At 41.1% G+C, this 15,785-nt stretch overlaps 1 protein-coding gene across 1 annotated transcript in view; it reads left to right on the plus strand.

The window, feature by feature from the left end:
* The window catches only part of USH2A (Usher syndrome 2A (autosomal recessive, mild)), a 442,266-nt gene that overhangs the window by 211,286 nt on the left and 215,195 nt on the right, over positions 1–15,785 (plus strand). The window contains 2 exon segments of the mRNA XM_006761291.2: positions 9,506–9,665; positions 11,413–11,584. Coding sequence (XP_006761354.1) covers positions 9,506–9,665; positions 11,413–11,584 — 332 coding nt within the window.

The following is a 15,785-nucleotide window of genomic DNA, read 5'->3' on the forward strand; positions in this document are numbered from 1 at the left end:
GGGTTTTTTGTGTGTTTGGTTGTTGTTTTGTTTTGTTTGTAAAGGGATCCGTTCTCTATTGTAACACGTGGGCTTTCTCGGTGGATGGGAGGACATGGTCAGCAGCCACTCTGAATTCATGCCCTTCCGGCTGGGAAATTGCCCAACTCCAGATTGAAAAATACTGGGGAACGATGCTGATCGGTCCATCTTGGAGCATTCCTACAAATTTGGGGTCAAAGAGGCAGGATCTGGGTCTAGAAGAAAGTAGAAAGAAAAATATAGCCAGTGAGGAAATTATTATGAGCCTGAATACTAACCCAATTTATTTCATTTGTTAAATTTACCAATATTAGACTCTTACTGCCCTTAAAGCCTCAGTCTTACTTGGATATTTTTATGAGTGCAGTTTGTCACTGTATATCCTTGGAAGTCATCCAACTCTACTGTCTGCCTGTGTTCTTTCTTTCCTCTGAGCCTTTAAGCTACACAATGGTACAAAACGGTTAAACAAGTTTATCCCCATTTTGTAGGTAAGGAAATAGGGCCTGAGAAAACTTACTTGATTTGCCTGCTTTCATGAGGTTGGTCGATGATAACAGCTAGGACTAGAATTGTGGTGCTCTGATCATTTTTCTGACTCCCAAATCACAACTCTCAACTAGACAAGTTTAAAGTGAAGGAAGGATGGGAGATGCCCTGACATTGTGATATTCAGTGGTGTCAGAATATTAACACGCCACGTATGTCTCCATCACATCATCTGTGTATTCTTAAAGACAACACATCAATTAAAGTGTCTCATTCCAAGGGGAGCTTTAATTTTGTAAGTTTCAAGCAAGCCTACGATTTTAAATGGGGACCGTCTGACATTGTGCCTGCATGCATTGAGGAGATACAGTAGGAAGCTATCTGTCTGCAGCGTGAGGTCTTGAGGATAGAAATGAGCCATGTCTTCACAGTCAGTCATGAAAAGCTATGCGTGGAAACTGGGGTTTGTATGACTCCCTGCTACATGACCTCCTATCTTCCTTATTTCAGTCAAACATGGACATGAAAGAATAATCTACCCTTTTAATCCACTCATAGGAATGGTAGCTTGCTAGAGCTGCCATGAGAAAATTTCAGGCTGGGGGGCTTAGGTAACAGGAATTTATTCTCTCAGAGTCTCGGGGACTCAAGGTCCCAGATCAAGGTGTCAGCGAGTTTGGTTCCTCCGGAGGCCTCTCTCCTTGGCTTGCAGATGGCCAGCTTCTGGCCGCATCCTCACATGTCTGCCCTCTCTGAGTGTGCATCCCTGGTGTCCGTGTGGCCAGCTTTCCTCCTCTTCTAAGGACACTGGAATTTGTCCTTAGGAGGAAAACTTAGATTAGGACCCACACTAAAGGCCTCAATTTAATTTAACCATCTCTTCAAAAACCCTATCTCCAAATGCAGCCAGCCACTTTCGGAGGAACTGGGGGTTAGGGGTTCCACATAGGAATTTTGGAGGGATACCCTCAGGCGTAACAATAGGTATTCTTTGCAATGACCGCATATAGCTATGTGCCAAAGGAGTAAAAAATTAAACATTTACCTGTTTGTTTGTTTCTTTTGGAGAATAATGCCTCAAGAATATTAGAACAAAATATTTTCACAAAGGCTGATTTCGGGTTCTTTCATTCATTAACTTACCCACCCATGATTCATAGATCTGTCTTGTGTGTTCTGAAACTGGGGCAAAATATTAGTGTCTGAGTAAGGAGTCGTCGGGTGCTGTGGGACACGTGTGGGCTTCCGTTTCCCTCTCTGAGTTCCCATCTCTCATATCAGTGAGCATACTCTACCCAAGTTATCGGTTGGCTTGCTTGTTTTTTCCACTAGACTGTGAGTGACTGGAGGATATTCTGTTCTGGAGACATGGAAGGGTATATGCATATAGGAAACAAATAACAACAATGGTTGTTTTCACAATGAAGGACTGAAGGCATCATTTTTCCCCCAGTTATTATAAAACTAGATGTTATGTGGAGGATGTGTCAGAACAGCAATTGATATTTAGAGGGACATTCAAGACAGAGTAATTGGTCTGAAACTGACAGCCAGGCATAGTTGATTGGTAACAGAAGTGACATGTGACCCCAGTGCTTGCCATCCATTGGGTACATATTTTCTTCCTATTTCTCTATACGGCACAAGTATTAAGACTATTGCAAAGCTCATAAGCACAGAATTTATGTTAAACCTGTGAGAGGGGCCGTCCCATGGCTACAAATATGACTCATTTCATGCTATTAAAGTTTGTAAACATTGATTAGTTATTTTTCACATTTACAGTCATGATGTAATTGAATCCAATGTAATGACAACCAAAATATTGGTACCTATTTAAACATAAAATAGTTGTTTTTACTTTAAGTGGGAAGTTTTGGATGAGTGTAAGAGAGTGATTTAAGATTCAGACAAAGGCTTGTTTATTAAAAACCTCATCCCTGTGTTTACTGTACTTCACAGTTACATTGAAACCTAGAATGGTAAAAAAAGAGTTTGGGGGAAAAAAAACAAACTTAAAATTCCAATAGCGTATAGGGAAGTTTGTTTCCTACATCTCAACTTTTAAAGGCTATTTTGCAAAGATGCTATTCTTGTATTGCCCTCTCTACATTTTTTCTGCCCTATTGTGTAAACATATACAAGTCCAGCAACTCCTAGGGAAATACTTCTGAATTTGCAAATATTTGAATATTTATTTCCTGTGGGAAGATTAGAAAGTCACTCTCTGGCCCTTGCGTAGCTCTACTATGCAACCGCCAAGAGGATACAGCCCATAAATTCTATTAGCTCGGAACTCTGGGTGTCAAAAATATACTATTTAGATAATATTAGGGGATTTCCCCCTCACTGAATCACTGCTATAAAGTTAAACTTGGTCTTCAAAATGTAAATCAAATGAATGTTTTCTGTAAAGCTACAGACCTTTAGTGTCTGTCAACTGAACTTCCACACACCTTTGAGTATTCATTTCTCAAATTCAGCATGTATAAAATTCCTACAATCTGAGCATTTGGGGAACTAATAGTAAAAAATTATTGCTAATATACATTATCTTCAATTTTGTGTCCCTAAGTAGTTTGGCGCTAATACCTTCATTATAATTTGTTGTTAATCAGTGAAACTTGAGCTCTTCCTGAAATTAGTTCTTTTTTATAAGTAGCAGTGCAGACCCCATCATAGGAGATACACTATAATTTGTAATTTTGCACAAAAATTCTCAAATCATTTGCCATTTTATATTGTAAGCAGTATAAAATAAAGTGGCTTAGAATCATTGGCACATACTACATATCTATACCCTATAAGCTACAGCATCTCTGAAGTTTGGAAGACCTAACCCAGAACAAAGTGTAATTCAAAAGACATAGCTGAAATTATCTTGTACACACCTTATTATCTGCTATATCTCAGCATAGAAAATACATGGCAGATGCCCAACATATATTTGTGGAGTGAATAAATAAATGGCATAAAAGCTATTTCTGAATGTGAGCTGTGAGCATTTATAAAATTCAAAAGCCAGTTACTAATTCTATCTCTCATTGTCCAGAAGCAAGGTATATGGTAGAGGAGTAGTGTGAGTAGTGTGTGTGTGTGTGTGTGTGTATGTGTGTGTGTAGGAGGGAGGGGAGTAGGGAGAGAGAAAGAGAACAGGGATACTGCTCTAGGGTTATATTATCATAAAAGCAACCAATAAAAAAAAACAATCTTGGGCTCAATATGCTATAATTTATTATAAATTGGGTATTGGGGGTACTCAGGAATCCAGACTGGAAGACAGCTGGCTAAGAATGCTGTTGGCCTAAGGAGTTTTGCTTGGAAGCCTTTGAACTCACCAGCCAAAGAAGAGGAGAGAACAGGGGGGAGCACAGTTCATCACTAGCACAGTGACAGTAGTAGTTCCCTTTCCCCTCCAAACGAATGATTGTCAATTCCTAGCTGGTTGGGCTCCCCAGCATGTGCCACCAGTTACTATCTTGATGGAGGCACCAGGTCATTTGCTTATAGTTAGTTTTCTTGTTGCAATAATTTTTTTTTACTATTCAACCATCAGGAGTGTCCAAAGTGTAGAGTTGTAAGGGGATACCTATGAGACCAAGAATTCTTGTTCTCCGAGTGCCAATAGCGCCATGGGTACTCGTGATTGGCATAAGGATGCTCATGAGAGAGACTTGTTTTTTTTTTTTTAAGGCAGCTAAGTAGAGCAGAAACTAAGCCCACATTAAGGAGAATCAGGAGAGGCTCCTTGAATAATACACACTTTGAACAAGGTTTTGATGAGAAGGGTGATGTGGATCTCTATCGCGAGGCGGAAAACGTTGTGAGCAAAAACAAAAAACGTGTTGAGTTGAGAATATAGTTTGGGTGCAGGGATATAGATAAGCACTTACTAGGGCAAAGTGAGTCCAACTCTGCCAGTTAGTTTAAAGGGACGGAACCGGATGTTGGTGATGGGTAATTGCTCACCTGGTTAGAGAAAAGCCTGGTCCAGATTAAGGCTTTTATGAGGAGCAGAAGAACAATGGTGTTCAGGCTAAAGAAAGCCTGTGTTTTTTATTAATTATAAGGTCAGACTCTGAGTTTTCTGGACCCAAAAGGCTGAGCAAGCAGCTGTGACGCAAGGGCTGCACAGGGGCAGAAGGAACAACGTGACCTTCCACGTGCTTTTTATGGGGCCCATTGCTCTCCTGATGGCTATAGAAAACACACCACCTACTAGGTCGACCACCCAGACTGTGTTCTCTTTGGACCTTAGCCTAGAAGTGATTCTCAAGATGGAATTCCTAATGACAGAGGAGCTGTGGTCACTAGTGGCCAAATTGTTCCAACATTTAAGAATGTATTTTTTTATTGATTTCAGAGAGGAAGGGAGAGGGAGAAAGAGAGAGAGAAAGATCAATGGTGAGAGAGAATTATTGATTGACTGCCTCCTGCACTCTACCTACTGGGGATCCAGCCTGCAACCCACGTTTGTGCCCTGACCGGAAATTGAATCATGAACTCCTGGTTCCCATAGGTTGACGCTCAGCCACTGAGCCACACTGGCCTAGCTGTTCCAACATTTTTAACACCCAGGTGATGACTCCTGAGAAGAGGGGACAAAATCAGGAAGAAGCTCTATTTTTTATTTGGAAGTTGTTAGAAAAACGACTTGATAACGTGCATTAGATCATAAAGAAGCAAGAACTGCCACGGGAGACACCAATAAGAAGATATACATTTCTCAGTTTGCACCAGGAGTTAAAAGAAAATCATTGCCTACTTATTGGTTCATTTTGTAAATTGAGATCAATGAAATTCTCTGAACAACAGCATGAAATCAATCGTAAAATAGCATATAATTCATGGCCAGTATTGTAAATTATAGTTTGCTCGACAGTAATCGGTGAGGTTTCCATGCGCTGGGGTGCATTTCCGTGTACCACGTCCCAGGATGATGCCTGTAGATCCATTTCTGATGCATATCAGAGCGATCTGTTTTTCCCTGTCCACAGCTCTCTCTTATGTTTGATCTTATGCAAACGATGCAATCAGGCCAATGGAAAACAAGATGGTTGTGTTAAGGGGCTTGATGAACAGTGGCCGTACATTTTCAGGGTTCCCCCACCCTCCAGTGGCTCCGCTCAGATTTGTGTACATACCTGCAATTGTTTGAATCCGTTGATCCATCACCTTGCCCTTGAAGGGCCTGATCACATCTGTGGAGACATATTACCAAATCAGTTGCAGTTCGGCAGGGAGGAGAGAGTTACTATTATATTCCTCTTGGCTTTCAACATGAAATTGATGGTTTTGCTTAGGGCTTTACCCCCAAAGAATGCCTTAGTCCTGCTTCCCTTGGAACCACGTTTTCACTTTCTCAAAATAACTCTGTAAAAAAAGAATCACCCGTGTCAATTGTCCCTTTTTCACCTAGCTACTACCCTCCTCCCCCAGCCTGGAAACCCCTCTTTTCTTGCCAAGTTTTCCTTCCTCTCTTCCTCACCATCGCCTCCCACTTCACGAAGGACTTCCCAGTCCAGCCACCTGTGCAGCTCCCTCTAACATGTATCATGTGAGGCTCCATCCCCTTCTTTTTTTCATGCCTCATTATTCAAAGGACACGAGTGACACTTCATCTTCTTATGGAAATACATGAAGAATAATCCACTTCGGGGTGGACAGCGCAGGCATAAAAATGACTCGGAAGTCAAAAAAGCTATTTAATCAAAGACTGGCTTTCTTTCTACTGTTGAGTGTATAGTTTTCAAATTTTCCCAATCCAAAGGAAATCCTCAGTTCCTATTGTATCAGATTTCCCATAAGGATTTTTTGTGAATTAATTCATTTTTAAAAAATCCAATGGGGAAGAACATTTTAATTCTGCATAGGATTGGAAATCTTGGGTGTGGTTATCAAAAGCATGAATAAAGGGCAGAATGAGCATGAAGCATTATAAATCTCAGTCAATAAGACATAGCTATGTCTGTATTTCTATGAATATCTGTATTTTTAATTCTGTAACTCGACCTCATATATGTGATGTTATGCCTACAAGTCCCTCTCAGGGTCCCTCCTGTCCTTTGAAGGTGTGACAGCTTGCAGGGTCATAGACAGTTTTCGGTATTTGGGTGTGGCCATTCATGATGCTTCATTCTCTGTGCAAAGGGGTCACTAAAGAGATCCCCTCTCAGACCCAGGAGGTCTCGTCATTGCTTCCCTATCCCACTTGGGGAACTGAACTCTCAGCAGTGCTTTCTGTGGCCCTGTCCTGCTGCACACACCAAGGTTTGTTTGTTTTTTCTGGGCCTGTCTGTTGCCTGGGACTCTACCTTAGAACCAGGCATCACAGCCCCTCGTACCAAGATCCTGCACATCCCTGTCTCCTTCCTTCTCACTCCTTCATTCCATCTGGGGTGTTTGACGTGGAGGAAGGGAGGGTCTGTGCCCTTTTTGTTTCTCCTGATCGTTAAATCTAAACCCCCAGTGCCCTCCATTTGGCTGTGTAGAGGGGTCCTCTTGTTCTTTCTGCTTTCTGACCAGTCACATTCTGTTTCACGTATAGTACCTATTTTATAGGTAAATGCAGACTTTATAATTTAATGGATGGACATTTAGAGGAGACTGTAACTGAGGGAAAGGCATGGGGGTAGGGGTAGGGAAGAGCAGAAGGGGAAAACCATATTGATATTTATGACAACCATATTGATCTTGACCGCATGGCACGGATACCAAATATTATAGAGGTTCAGAAAGAGCTGGACCCGAGAACTTCAATTTGAGACCTCACTTGGTTCCTCCAGATTTTCCCAAACCATGGAAAGAGAAAAAAAATAAAGAGGTCAGTACAACGAAGGAAGAAACAAGGGAATAAGACAGTTATCGCCGAGGAGGGCCAAGGGTCCAGCTCATACTGGAAAAGTTAAAAGTGTAGTGGACTCTTCAGCATGTTCAGCAATGTCTCTCAGTCACGCCGCACAGATATGAGAAGATGATATGGGAAGACTTATCCCAGGCAAGGGACTGAGGCAGCAGATACAGAAGAGCCTTGAGGAGGTGAGGTGTCCTAGAGACCTGAAGAACATGACTTTGAAATGAGCCATCGAAGATCATGGCAAGGGAAATGCAGATGTTGTGAATACTCTGGAAATGAGAGACTGTGTGGTGGCAAAGGAGGGACTGCATTAACGTGACAAATGGAAGGGGTGGGAGGTCACCAGTCTGGTCAGACAGGGTAGATTTTAAATTAAGAGGCTTGGAAGTGGTTCTGGAGGTGATCAGGTAGTGGGTCTAACCGTGCCCAATGGTGAAGAATGCAGTAGGATGAAGGGCATTCCATGTGAGGAAGTGGAAGTGGAGCCAGATTTGGGGATGAGTCACTCCTGAGGATGTTGAAGTTGCCAAAAAGGTGAAAAAATAGAAAAGGGGAGCAAGTATAATTGAAAAGGAAACCAAGCCAAAGTGTGACATAGGAGGTGGAACAGTGCCAACTGGGTCCTGGGCATACCTTTTCTTAAATATTGAATTGATATTGATAAACAGTGGCTGTGTTTTCTCCATCTGTGATATACATGTATACCTTAGAAAATTTGAAAATACATGTAATAAATAAATCATCCATGTGTCCTCACTCAGAGAGAACCACTGTTCACATTTTGGCATACCTTTATCTCCTGTTTGTTTTTCAGTCAATCCTGCCCCGAGGATATTTTTTCCATTGATTTTTAAAGAGAGTGTAAGGGAGGGAGGGAGAGGCAAGAGAGAGAGAGAAATGTCTATGAGAGAGAGAGAGAGAGAGAGAGAGAGAGAGAGAGATCAATTGGTTACCTCCCAAACACTCCCTAATCAGGGCTGGGGTTCAAACCTGCAACCCAGGTAAGTGCAATCCAGCCAAGTACATGCCCTCGATGAGAAGTTGAACCTGTGACCCTGTATATGCATGTGCCCATGTTCTAACCACTGAGCACATGGGTCAGGGCTGCTGTGTTGTTTTTTGTTTGTTTGTTTGTTTTGTGTGTGTGTGTGTGTGTGTGTGTGTTTTATGAAGCATTTGTGTTTGAGAATTCTTTTTAGGAATTCAGACAAGCACAGAAATATGACATGTTTACATCTTGGTAGAGTTGACAGGACTTTGGTGAGATTCATTCAATGAAATAATTGAGTCCCTGTGAAAAGGGGGTACTGAGGATATTTTAGAAATGGATTAGTAAATTACAGATTAGTTTATTCTAACACATGTATTCAAAACCTATAATGTGTCAGGCATTGTGCTAGATACGGAGGATGCAAAATGAATGTATCACCACCGTTCCTGCCCTTACAGAGTTCACTCTGAGGGCTCGAATAAACAGAATAAAAGTCATAGAAACAGATCCTGATGTCGGCATTGTGAACGCTGTGCTGAAGGTGTGTGCAAACACCTTGGGAGGAAAGGAGAGGATAATAGCTCCATCTTGTGCCAGAGGTCACGGCAGGGTGTGTCAGGGCAGCTGCAGAAAGAAACAGGCATTGGCACTGAGACTGGGCAGCTTGAAGGTCAAATAATAGTTGCTCAGGTGGAGAAGAAAAGAAAGGAATTCAGCCGAAGGAATGACAAGTTCAAAGTCATTGTTACAAGCTCTGTATTTGAATTTCAAAAGCAACTCCTGTAGTCTTCAAATATGTTTTAAAAATTATTTAAATGTCTCATTTATTTTTTAACAGAGTCACTGAACTAAGGCTAAACTCAGAAACCGATTTACCTGGCCAGGGACATTAAAAAAAAAACAGTCAAATTGTTCAAATGAAAAGTGAAGCCAAGAGTTTGACTGACACCTGTCTATTTTAAAATAACCATCACATATTTAAGGGGTGAAACAGACTCTGTCTTATTGGCATCGGTTTTGATGGCTATAGATTCCTATTTGAAGCTTTCCTTTCACCGTTCTAAGAAGTAGGGACGTAGAGGAGGAGTGAGATCTTGGGAATAAAAAGTCTGATTGCAAATGCGTTCTTGTTTCCTGCACCCCCCTAGATTTAGCAGTGTTCTCGCCCCACCAGTTTCTGCTGTGTGCCTGCACACATGTGGGATGCGCGAACAGCTCCCTGGTGAAGCTGTACACGGCACAGCTGCCACCGGAACAGGTGAATCCCCCAATTCTGACCGTCCTGGATTCCAGAACTATAAACGCACAGTGAGTAGCAATATTGTTTGTCACACGGGGGTTCATGCAGGAATCCCAGTGCATTCAATCAAGGGAAGGGCTTGTGACATAGAATTAATTTCATTGTGATTAAATGCATAGGAGTGATTAGTTCAGTGGTGCTGGGAACCTTTGATTATCCCTTGCCAAGTTAATTTCCATTTTGTCTTTATGCAATCAGGCCGAGCTACATGTGTACACAGCTTCTGTGCAGACTTCACGGAGGGGGAAACTGACCACTTACCCGGCCGCTTTGAGCTTTTTAGATGAGAGGCATTGTTTGTGCTCATTTGGAGTTAGGGAGTATAGATGTACATTTCCTTTATGAGGATAAACTGGGACCTCCGTGCTCCTTTGCAGTTGAAGTCAGAAAGGAACTTTCAGCTATAGGCAGGTTCAGATTATTTTTGATATTAGTGGTTTTTATCCATTTCCTAATACAAGGGGTACAAGGTATATTGCAGTACTGAGTTAAACCTCTCTTACCACCAGTTACTACTGTTGACATTCATCTCTCTCAGTCTCAATTTCTCATCTATGAAACAAGAGCTTGGACTCAGTAAATTAAGATACTCATTCAAACTGAAAAACATGACTCAATCCCATTGTCCCTAATCTGAACTCTCTCATTGGCTCTCCTTTTTGCCCTAAGCCAGTCCCACAGTATTTGCCCCGAAGATGTCCCACTACTGTAACTATTTCTCAACTTACCAGTTTCTGTCTGTTCCATGACTTGCCCTGTTTGTACTCACAAACACATTGGAACCCTTGTGTGGAATGCGCTCTACTCTTCCTACCAAATCCAACCCGTCTATGAAGGACTCAGTCATGCCTCTAAGTCACATGTCACCTCATTCGAGAAGTCTTACTGCACTATTTCAGCCCTTCCAATCCACAACTTTCCTGTATTCTAGAATTGCTTATTAACCGTTTCATTAATGCCCTTTTCAAGATTGTTATGTTATTCTCTCTCCCTATCATTTCTTATAAGTGCTCAGATGTATTACTTAGCCCAAATGTTGTTCTATGGCTTAAGTTCAAAATCAAATGCTCACCTGAGCAGTGTTGCTTAATTGGTTGAGCACTGACCCATATACCAGGAGGTCACAGTTTGATTCTTGGTCAAGGCACATGCCCTGGTTGCAGGCTCAATCCCCACAGGGGTGCCTGCAGGAGGCAGCCGATTGATGATTATCTCTCATCATAGATGTTTCTCTCTCCCTCTCCCTATCTCTCTAAAAATGCAGTAAAAACATTTTAAAATATTTAAAAGTCAAATACTCAGACATTTTCATATTATTATCTAATCTATAATAATAAAAGTGTAATATGCTAATTAGGCTGGACGACCTTCCAGATGAAGCCGGGACTGTGAGGGAAGCCCAGATCTCAGGTGCCTGCTGGCAGCCAGAGGAAAGCCAGGTGCCAGAGGGAAGCTGGTGCCTGCAGCCGGGGGAAGGAAGGCCTCGTCTTGCACAGATTTTGTGCACTGGGCCTCTAGTTAAAATTATAAGTAACTAGAGAACAGGCACTATGCCTTATTTTCTTTACACCATTCAGAATAGACGTTTAATAACTACTCAGTTGATGTTTTTTAAGTGAATCATGTTTTTTAAGTGTTCAGTGTGTATTTTTGCTATGGCCTGAGTCCAGGTTCATACCTGACCTATAAAGGCTGTGCCCATCAGGCATGACTTGAAGGAATGAGGATGATAATGCTGTACTTTTCCATTCCTAGGTGGAAACAACCAAGAAAACTAAACGGAATTCTGGAGCGCTATCTATTATATATTTCAAATCACATGCATGACTTTACCGTTTGGGATGTCGTCTATAACAGTACAGAGCTTTTTCAGGACCACACGCTACAGCACCTGTTGCCTGGCACCAAATATCTCCTCAAGCTGGGAGTAAGTTTGCTTTTCTCTATCACTTTCTCTGTCCCCTTCCTGTCTCTGCTGCTTCCCTTCCCTTTATCCCATCTTCTCTCCCTCCCTCACTTAAGAAAACAAGAACAAACCCAAAAAACCCTCAGGTATCGCTATTCCCACTGAAAATTCACTTCAAGCTTAAATGTGAATGATGTTGATCTAATACACTTATTTCATATTATGAAAAATGATAGAATAACAATCTAAGTCAGTAGGTTTCCCAAATCTAACTTAGGATTATCAGAAATTACTTCTTTTTTATTATTTGCAGAACATCCTAATTGTTGAGGGCTTTTTCCAAAATGCTTGGATTACTAGGGTTATTTTCCCATGGAGCCTGTATTCATTTGAAAAACAGTGCACAGTATGAAAATATAGGTCTTATTTTTTTAATGAAGGTTTCAATGACCCCCCCCCCGATATTCTTGATCATTATTATATTCCGGTTTACATCACACTTCTATCTCAAAAGGACCATCACTTAATAAAACCCTAGAACCAACATAGTTTACAGATTTCTGTAGAGAGACAATAGACTTTTCTTTTTTCTCATGCAAAATTGCACTTTTATGCGAAGGTCTTTTAAAAGACCTTGATATTACTGTGGAATTTATTCCTTTTGTTTTTTGATGAAATATAATCTTTTTTAAGTTTAATAGCACATCTGAAAATAACTGAATATAAACATGAGATTGTCCCTATTTGTTTTAAACGCACTCTTCATTTTATAGCAATACCTATATAAGGATATTTGCTTTGATAAATGCCATAGAAAATATTCCGCTCTTGATTATGAATAAATTTACATTTATGTAGACACTGTGTATGCATTCATTTTACTTAACACGCTCTTGAATGCTCTAAATATTATACCAAGAGAGAATAAACTACATTCAACCATTGCTAAGTGTCTGACCTGACACCATAAAACAAGGGCAATCAGACGATGTTCCAAACGCTGTCCGCACCGGCTCTCGGTGCCTAGGTGTTCCGCATGCCAGGCGGGCTCGTGACCTGCAGCCTCCGTTACTTACTTTATCACCCAAGATGTTAGAAGTGTATTAACTCAATTTTCAGAGGCAAATCCACAAGTCCACACTATTTGCAAAAAAAAGTAGTCATATCAGAATCTGGATAATTCTCTACTGCTTAAAAGCAACCAGAATTAATTGTTACTCTCTTGGTTTTTATCAGGAGACAAATGACACAGAACAGGTCTACTCTGGGGGCTGTGCAATCCATGGAAACCCACCTGAGCCTCTCTATGTTTTATGAATCTGTGGTACCTTGAAAAATGAACAACACTGGATTGTGATTCCACTCCCCTGAGTTTCCATTCCGGTTTTGCCACCAACTGTGTGGCCTGAGGCAAATTTACTTAACTGCACTGAGTTCAGTGTTTTTCAAGCCTGGAATTAGGATTTTTGAACTAAATGCTTTTTTAATGTCTTTTTAAGTCCCAAAATACTATGATGCTGAAAAGGTGACCCCCAAACAATATTCTGTGGAATCAGACAACATCTATCAGCCCCTGAATAATGTTGTTGCAAGATTGTAAAGATGTGGGAGTCTTGCCCTAACTCTTTTAGGGAAATACATTTGCTCACGTTATTTTTTATTTCACCATGTTTATTAGGGCAGGAAATACACTGATATATGTTCAGGAAGTGTACTCAACTGAAAGGGTTTTTTACTCAACTCTGTTAACCAGTAAATGAAATGAACCAGAATATTTAGGTTTATCTTGGTTAATTGAGGGATTATCGTATATTTCTCAGTTTCAACAACATAACTGGCTTTCAAGGTGGTTAGGTTAGTAGATGAAGACCCATCCTCTCAGCCAAGTGGAACGGCCTTTATAGATCATCTTAACATGTTGACTGTTCGTTGGAAAACAACCTGCCAACAGCGCCTTTAAGCAGGCATTAGAGGCAAATGCATGGGAGTGGGAACAATTTTGATTCACTCTAGACTCAGACCATATATGTTACTTCACGTGGTTTTATTTGATTTTTCTTGTTGGCTGGATTATAAACTTGAACGCCAGAGACTGTGTCTTTCAAAATTCTGTCTGCAGAGTCAAGCACAGTGCCTGGTGGAATCTGAAAGCTCAGCAAATGATTCTTGAATGAATGAACGCTAAGCATATTGATTTCATAACGAATCTGAGCCTTCTGACATACATTAATTTGCTGTAAAATGTCAGAGTCGGGGACTATGTGATTTCAAACGTGTTCTTTCCACTAGAAGAAACGGCATACTGTGTTGTTATACTCGACAAATGGAGTCGTGAAGTGTGGTCGTCCCTAATAAACACAGTGCCAGCAATTAAATAAAGAAGATAATGAGACACACAAGTATCCAGATATGTGTGGTCTGGTAATTTTCATATCACTGCTAGACATTTGCCTCTTGATGAAGGTTGAGCATTAAATATATTTCGTGGAAGGGTTTTTGGAATGACTCTTGGAAATGACCTTTTCAAAGGTCATTTATAGGTAATCTGCCCTTGTTCTTTTGCTTCGTACTTTAACATATGCCACATTATTAACATCCTCAGAGCCTGCTTATCTGAAAGCAGGTGAAAGAGAAGCCTAGTTTCGGTTGTTCCTAATAGGCATGATTTCAAAAACAGTTGATGTACTTTTATTAGTCACACATTTCATTAGACCAAAAAGTAAATTCCCTATTTGGTCAGAATTGACTCATCATTTCAGGGTAGTCTCATGACTTTGCATTTTTTTTAAATAGCTATAACTAATGAATGCTGTAGGAGAGGGATAGAGACCACCTTATTTTAATGGCTCAGAGGCTTTCAAAGACTTTGCCAGTTCATAAAGGCATTGTTAGTCAACCCCACTATTTCGTTTAGATTTTCCAAACCAGAATTGTAATGAGCATTCAGTTGCATTGAACGCAGTGGCCTCTGGTGCTGGCGGGTCAAACCGGATGCTGAATGGTTCAATTTCATTTAGATGATATGAATTATTAGATCATTTGGGATGCAACCTTAAGAGTATGTATTTCCCTATAGATGGCAATGAGCTATTGTACTGCTATCTCCACACCTCCAAATGCCTGCAAGAACAATGTGGAAAAACCCCAAAATATTGTGCAGGTAATTCTGTCATTTCAGCGGTCCCTGGATAAATTCTGCTTCATTCATTTACAAGAAGAGTAACCTCAGGAACTCTTTAGACCCTTACGAAGTTCTCTGTCACATTACTTTTTCCTGGATCTTCCCGACAACCCAAAGAACAGTCCTCCCAAACCAGAGGCTGCCTTTGTTTATCCCAGGAGGCATCCTAAAATTCTTGAAACCAAGTACATTTTCATTCACATTCTGTTTTTAAAAATACATGGTTTGATGTCCCATAGAACAGTATTTCTCTGGGGAGAGTTCACAGGGAAAAGCCTGAGGTTCTGGTTGAGAAAAAGAAAAGTGACAAGTCGCCAGTCAGAATTAAACCCCATTGAGGTAGGAGTTTAACAATAAGATGCTGCAACCTTTCCCCCCTCCCAAGGCCAACCTCTGGGAAGAGATGGATTTCTCTCCTGGGGACGGGAAGGAAGGCTCTTTGGGCCACTTTCCCATGATGACACCACTGTTCCCCATGGCTTCCTTCCTGGCCACGTTTTCTCGTGGACGTTCAGCATTTGGAAATGTCCTAACCTTCCTTTTTTCCATGTTCAGTTTGTTCTTGGGCTCACGGTGACATGTCCCAGAGTTCTGAGTCGGGGTTTGTCCACAATGTCCATTGATCCTTCTTTATTTGCAAAGAAATCTGTTCTCTGGAGGGAGAATGGCTTCCCTCTTCCATACATATGCACAGGCCACAGCTGAGAATTAGAGGGGGCCCACCGAGGTTAATTAGGTCCCCAATCTCAATGCAATGCCATGCCCGGGCCACCGTTTAACCCGTCGGAACCTGGCTGACGCTGCTGAGAAATTATCCTGAAAACCTGGGCTCACTGTCGAATTTTTCCCATAGCACGCGAGGTAGAGCTCCATGTCGATTGACCATATATTGTCATTTGGACCTGTAATAAATAGTTTGCGATAATTTCGCAAATATTAAACGTCACTATAAAAAAAAAATCTCTACAAATCAGTCACCTTTCTCCTGTCTTCAGGGACAAGAATATCGTCTGCTTTCAGTACCAAAGGTCATTCCCTCAT

Source organism: Myotis davidii, unplaced genomic scaffold (genome assembly GCF_000327345.1).
Source record: "Myotis davidii unplaced genomic scaffold, ASM32734v1 scaffold174, whole genome shotgun sequence".
Taxonomy (NCBI): Eukaryota; Metazoa; Chordata; class Mammalia; order Chiroptera; family Vespertilionidae; genus Myotis; species Myotis davidii.